This window comes from Acyrthosiphon pisum, chromosome A3 (assembly GCF_005508785.2).
Source record: "Acyrthosiphon pisum isolate AL4f chromosome A3, pea_aphid_22Mar2018_4r6ur, whole genome shotgun sequence".
NCBI classification, from domain to species: Eukaryota; Metazoa; Arthropoda; class Insecta; order Hemiptera; family Aphididae; genus Acyrthosiphon; species Acyrthosiphon pisum.
The window spans coordinates 2,755,431-2,762,980 of record NC_042496.1 but is presented as its reverse complement, the minus strand read 5'-3'; the positions used below and the strand labels follow the sequence as shown (position 1 = coordinate 2,762,980).

The window sequence follows — 7,550 nt, the reverse complement described above, 5'->3', positions numbered from 1 at the left end:
CCCCCCCCCTGCGGACGCCACTGACATATTCCACACATCAATAACACGAATACACAATATAAAAAAATTATAATATTATGTATAAAATTCTAAATTAAACTGTCATTGTTATCGTTTTCTTTTTATAACTAACTTGTTGTCACATGTAATATGTTGATACATTTTTATTTTTATTTTTAATTTGTGCGTAATATAGCTGTGTGATTAAGATAATATTATGATAGTTATCATTCAAATTTTATATTTTTATTATTATTTATTATTATTTTAGACAGCTGTATCCAATATTTAGGTATGGTTTTGGGGATTTTTTTTTTATGTGGATTTTTTCCGGGGATTTTTTTTCCTAGATTCGTCGTCCGTATACATTTTGTCAAATTACGACGTATGAGACCGTACGATAATAAATTCCACAGTGATAAATTCGTAGCTAGGTGATAACATGCACGTAAATACAAGGTGGATATATTGTATACATATATAATATATATATATCCACCATCCACCTTGCGTAAATAGTAAATATTATTATCTATATCCGTGATAAATACCGTGAACATAGTTCATGGTAAATACGTAATGTTTGTTATCAGTTCGAGTTTATTATCAAAATCAAAATATAATATAATATAAAACCCCCGGGGTAGAGTCACTTACGCATTATATTATTATACTATAATTTGACTAGTAAAATTCTTAAAAACAAGCGAGGTGATTGGCAGTGCACTTCAACCCGCTATTAATCTATAATACATTTAATTCAATGTATTATATTATTATTATCATTATTATTATACATATTTAATATTTAATATTTTAATTTATATGCATTAAAATGTTCATAAAAACAATTCACAGTAAAAAAAGAGTGGTTTTTGTTTGAATAAAATAAGTCTGTATTGCCACGGGATACAATATCAAAAAAAATTTATCAGAATTCTGATGAAAAGTAGTGGACATGCTTGATGAACCGCTCCGCGTATGCATTGCTTAAATAACTTTTTTAAATTTTATCTTGGAAAAAATCCGACACTTTAGACGATATTTCACATCACATTATAATATAGGTAATACATAAATAATAGCACGAACACGATTAGTTATTAGAGTTATCTCACCGTATTATATATAATGTTATATGTCGAGTGAAGTAAAAATTGATTTCGTGACGAGTATATATTTTTTACTCATTATTATTGTACTTACGCATTATACATATTATACTATAATTGGACTCGTAAAATTCTTCAAAACAAGCTCGGTGATTGGCAGTGCACTGCAACCCGCTATTAATCTGTAATACATAAAATTCAATGTATTATATTATTATTATTTAAATTATATGTCATTATGCGTCTGTTTACGTAGTCATATATGAGACACGAGTACACGACGACGTCAAATCGTCAGCGACTGCCAAATTATATATAATTGCGTTGTTCTCGAAATTATATTATGTAGGTAGGTATACCATAATAATAATAATGTATTGTATGTATTTTATAATCAATTTCCTCCGACTATGGTACTTTCCCGTCGTACTTCTGCAGTTCCCGGTCTCCACTATCCAATATTATTATTTCCGCCTTCTTGCTCGCCTTTGAACGCACACACGACCTTTTCATCCACTTATCGAGAAGAGATATGTCGTTTCCTCATTCTTATACGAAACGTATTTCATGTATTACCTATAGGTATATGAGTGCGAGCATTTCTCTTCATTTAATTACGTTTCGAGCGCAATATTAAATAATAATAATAATAATGCGTTTGTATATACGTCGGTGGTACCTATTCATCATCGGCGGTGTTCTGTATTATAATATTATTGTAAATGTTAAATGATCGGTTGTTGACGCCGCCACTTAAGTACACATTATTACGACGACGACGTCGTCGATGTGTAGTTGGCACCTAAATATTATTCAACACAAATTATACCTCTTCACATGTATATGCGCTTTTGTAAACATTTATGATCGTCGTTAAAACAATAAAATTATTGTATCTATTGCGATGCAGCTGCGCATATGTTCTCCAGTCAAATATATTTCTAAATTTCTAACTGGAAGATGGGAGCCTACAATCTAGAATAATAATTTTTGTCATATATTTTGTATATTAGAATGCTATTTAATATTTATTTTCGAATATCGAATATACTCTGAGGGCCTTCCGTTTGTCAAGCCTAAAATAAATCATTTAATATTATCAATAATTAATCAAATTATAAGTATCAGGAAAACATTGAACGTTATATGATAAAATGTTATCATTATGGAGTTTAATGCAGAAAATCAAATGATATAATATGTTTACGCTACACGTTTCGATCTAAGTTTGAATTCCACATAAATACTCATACAATTATATCACAATCACATTTTCTATAAGACGGAATTTTTGTATTTTGCTTAAAATTGGTTTATTATTAAGATATATCAATAACAGTTTATATTATAAACTTATAAATATATCTACCATACATGAAATTATGTTAATGTATAACTATGCCCCCGATGATCATGCCCCGAGTTTATCACGGCGTTTCTAAATTTGAGTATATTTACGTTGATAATCATCGATGACCTTAATAAAAAAAAAATAACAAAAAAAAGTCGGACAAGTGGGTCTCGCTCTGCTGTGCAGTAAGTTGTCACTACAACGGATGTGCCAAATTTGAATTCATTGTATACGAAAAACGATTCTTAGCGGACACTGCAGCGTGTCAGTCTGGAGATTTTTATATTGTATTAATATTATGCTATTAGTAATAGTAGGTTAAATTCATTTTTTCAGAAAACATTGCAATTAAAAAAAAAAAAAAACATACCTACTATTCTAAAATGATCAGTTATTTTTTGGTTATAGTATGAGCTACTTATAAAGAACTTTCTATTACTTACATTTTCAAGCCTTATCTATAAAAATGGATCATTTGATAGGTACGTTTTCAACTACAAAAGAATTTGCAAATTTTCGTGATTTTCGTTATTTTGACAAATGTTGTTGATATTTTAATTTTAAACGCTACAGCAGAGTGGTACCAACTTGACCACCTTATTATTTCATTATTTAAATAAAACCTACGCCACTGAGTAATATTGGCAGTATTAAATTCCACATCAATAACGTGTGTATAACGATACACAAATAATTATAATAAAAAGACTACTTAAATACTAGATGATACGTTGAGTTAGAGTTATATCTTGTTGAGTAGATTGGCACCGATATTGAATTCCATTGAGAATAGAAAATAGAATATGATATTATTTAGTCAGCTGGAAATCAACAAAAATTATTTATCGCCATAGTAATATGTCATTAAACAATTCAAAGTTATTTAATCTATATTATAGTATATATTATTTATTGTAATAATATATTGTATAAATAAAATTAGAAAAATCATAATATATAATATTTTGACCGATTGCAGTCAACTGCAATAATTTTAATAATGTTTTTATTTACAATAGATTTTCTTAAAAATGCCGTAGTATTTATTCCACTCTCTTTTATTATTTACATAGTGGTGAAACGAAACTTAAAAATTGCATCACAAAATGTGATAAGTATCGAATCGGAGGAGAGCTGCATACCAGAAATACTATACTTTGAAAGTATGTCCACTGAAGATAAGTTAAAAAAAATCGATAACGAACTTCGTAAAATTGAAAAATATTTAACACCTGAAAAAGTGTTAAACGTTTCACATAAATGTCTGACGGAAATTCAACTGCTGAAACTCAAAATCTGTAAATCGTATCAGTTCGAACAGGTCGAACTCGATAACGCGATCTCATGGCTAGAAAAACCTGCGGAAACTCGTGGTAAATATAGAACGGTAGCTCGCGAGGAAGACAAAATCGAGAGCCACGAAATTGATGACGTAAAGAGAGTTATTAAACGATTGATTGCGAAGAGAGCGTCCGACGGTGTATCGATGATAGACGCTGCGGAAAATTCGGCTGACACCGATGATGTGGCAGAAGTCGAGAATAAATATGAAACCGACGGCGATAACGTTACGCCTCAAAACTCTTCTTCGGAAGCAATCGAAAGGGAAACGGTCAAAATTCCGGACGTAAATTTAGAGAAAATATTAGAGGTTAGGAATATGTTTGATCGGTTATTGCCCATCGCGAAAACGTGGTCGCTAAAACTGTTTGACGATATGTTGGCGACGATAAAAATGGTGTACGTGACGTTGATGCTCATCCGTCGTTCGATATTCAACCAGAACAGTTGGACGAATACGATAAACCCAGCGGCGTCCAAACTGTCGAAGAAATTGATTTTCATCCAGACCAATGTCAACGACGACGACGGCGTGACGTCCATAGATGTATCGTTATTACCGACTCTTCTGGGTTCATCCTTGCCGCAAGTGCAGCGCGCCGGCCCGACGGGATATTTTGCCAGGTTCACTGCGGCTGCAAAACGGATGGCAGGACGACTGTTTGGCATTCAATCCTGATAGAAAGTAAATCACGATTATTTTATTCAAATTAAAAAATATTTAAAATATAAATAGTAAACAATTTTATAATTTGTTTTTTTATTTTTATAAATAAGACGAAATTGTTTTTGGATATTAGGTATATTATTAAAATTTTATTATGATTTTTAAGTAATTTATATTTTTGCTACAAAACTGGTCAGTAATTGATAAAAAAAAATCGCTGAACTGGTAGTACTGACTACTCGGGGACTATACATAATAGTATGAAGCATAATATTATTACAATTTCATTATTATCATATCATGCGTAATACGTCATTTTATTTTTTAATTCCAGAGAACAATATTGTTTGATGAATATTGCAGTGAATTAAGGTGAAGGTTGGTGATATGACCAGTCCAGCACGGCGATCTGTTCTATACAGCCACACCCCACACCAAACAAACTCGGAAAAACCTGAAATAAGAATATAGACGCACTTATTTGTTGTTAACTTTAATCTTTAGACAAAAATCAATTGTTTGACAGTCTGCAGGATTCCGCTGTAGGGTTTGTTGTATTTTTCCAATTTATTGTCCTGGTTGAATATATCTAACAACGAATAACCCTACATATCACCTACACCACTTTAATAATCGTCTCTAACACATTAAATAAATAATATTAAACATATCATCAAACAGTTTTAGGAACCATATTTTCAAAACAGGCAAAAACCGATTAAACCTATGCCCAATCCCTAATATGTTTTCTACATTTACGTCCGGAAAATTGATTATCTCCGATTGATTTTATTGAGAATTGAGATAACTGTTTGTAGCTCGCGTTGGATTCATTGTGAATTTCTCCAATGCTATACGTGACCGCCAAATTTCCCACAGTGTCTCTTGATTGTCGGACGCTCGATCTTTAATTAATCGTATTTAATACATTCCTTATTAAGACATTAATATTGTGACTCCCGATTTCGTCTTCGTCGTCGAGGTATATAGGTACCGTGATTTATACTTACCACGAGTAGGTTTTTCTAGCCACGAGATCATGTTATTGAGTGCGACTTATCGTTCAATCTGATAACTATAATAATCGTTTTACTGATTTTGTGATCTAGTTGTTGAATTCCCGTTAAACATTAATGGAAACCGATCGACGATTTTTCGGTGGTATACATTTTTCAATTGTATAAAGTCCGTTGACAAGTTTTTTTTTAAACTTATCCTCAGGAGACATACTTTCAAAGTAGGTATGCCTCGATTACTTCCGGTATGCAGGTCTCAGCCGATTCGAATTTTATTACATTTTCTGGTTCAATGATAAGAACTTAACATTTTTTTTTTATTGTATACATAGGTAAAACTAAATTATTTTAAAATTTCATTTCACCACTAAAATAATTTAATTTATGTATACAATGTAAAAAAAAGGCAAATAACTGTATCTTTTTTTATAATTATAAAATTATAATATATTATAAAAATGCCAATGTTAAATTATATTGTTCATATTTGTAATGAATTATAATTATTCGTATTGCATAATGAAGAAATAAATGTAATTTTCGACTTTAATTTAATTGTAATTTGTATTGTTCTTGTTTACATAGGTACCCTCCTACTAATTACTTCTATTTCTACACTTTATAGAATATAACTTTATAAAGCATTAACATTTATAAATTGATAATAAAATTATTTAAAAAAAATTATTGCTCGTATTCACAGCAAAAAATTAAAAAGATTCAAACAGGTAGTTCTTGACTAATTTATAATGTATTTATTTTATAAAGTCAATAGTCTCCGCATTTTCCGCATTTTTTTGTTTGTTTCTCCAGTCCCTTTTAAAAATTCCTGGATAATTTTTCCTTTTACCCTCCTAAAGCACCTACTGGATTCACTTTTCTACCAATAAGAAGACACTGAAGTAGAAAATCGAAGCATTTATACTGCCCCGGCAGGTTATGATCAACATGAAAAGAACACAAACCATTCCAAAATCAATACATATTCATCGCTTCGCTCGGAATCTAATATAATTCTCAATATGTATTATATTATTATTTGAACTTGGTTTTTTTATCATGTCATTATTATATACATATTTGTTTATTATATATTATAGGGAGATGTGGGTTGAATATATAATATATGCCCAACGTCCACATAAAAGGCAGTTGTGATACACTACACGACTTAGACTAAAATTATATTGTCTGATTTTCAATAGTAATGATGTGAAGAAATAAGCACACAGTCCATCAGTTCGTTCGACTTCTCTCATATATTTTGTGTTGTTAATAATTTTCCACTCACGCGATAATAACGACTGTTGAAATAATAATGACTCTAATACGATATTTTATCGCAGGAAATAAAATATCAGGTCGCCACTGTCGTACATTATAATCCATCGTACAATATATGAATTCGGTCCACTTGACAAATAAATAATATATTTCTATATTCGAATAAATATAATATTAAATTGTATATAGTTTGATGATCCTGCGGGTACTATAGCGGTAGTACATATTATTATTTTTGATATTTTTTCATTAATCAGTTTTCAATTTTTATTTTAATAACGAAGAAACTACTCCATTTAATTTACGGTTCCCGACAATATAATATCTAAATATCATGTTTTCGAGGGTAGTTCTCATTTTCTCGAGCCCTTATTTAATACTATAATACATTATATTGTACAATATAGGTACCTATATATACAACATAATATATGTCTATTCTTTGTATTGATAATCTTGGAATTATTGATTAATAGTTTTCATGTGTGTTTCACATTTCCGCTCATTAGCTGACTGAACAGCTTTTACCTTCACCTGCATCAATGTCGAATGACTATTGTTTCGATGTTCTATAGATATACGAACACAATATATTATAATTAGCTAAGCTACGGTAAACCGACAGCGTATATATATTACCTATATAGTATATATACCAATTTATTATGTATATGTAATATATATATATATATACACTGTACAAGTGTATTACACATTACACAAATTATACAACTAAATTACTGGAGCAGATTGAGAACTTTGAAATTTGAAAATTAAAA

The 7,550-nt window shown here is 30.2% G+C and overlaps 1 protein-coding gene across 1 annotated transcript; it reads left to right on the top strand.

Moving 5' to 3' along the window:
• The first annotated feature begins 3,419 nt into the window (after positions 1–3,419).
• LOC100575759 lies at positions 3,420–5,846 on the top strand. The gene is made up of 2 exons (XM_003242375.4): positions 3,420–4,489; positions 4,806–5,846. Exon 1 carries the CDS (start codon positions 3,464–3,466, stop codon positions 4,481–4,483), a length of 1,020 nt encoding a protein of 339 aa, XP_003242423.1. The 5' UTR covers positions 3,420–3,463; the 3' UTR covers positions 4,484–4,489; positions 4,806–5,846.
• Positions 5,847–7,550: the final 1,704 nt, after the last annotated feature.

Bases quoted from the DNA above. Each gene is read 5' to 3' on its own strand.
- LOC100575759 (XM_003242375.4), top strand. From the start codon at position 3,464: ATGTTTTTATTTACAATAGATTTTCTTAAAAATGCCGTAGTATTTATT.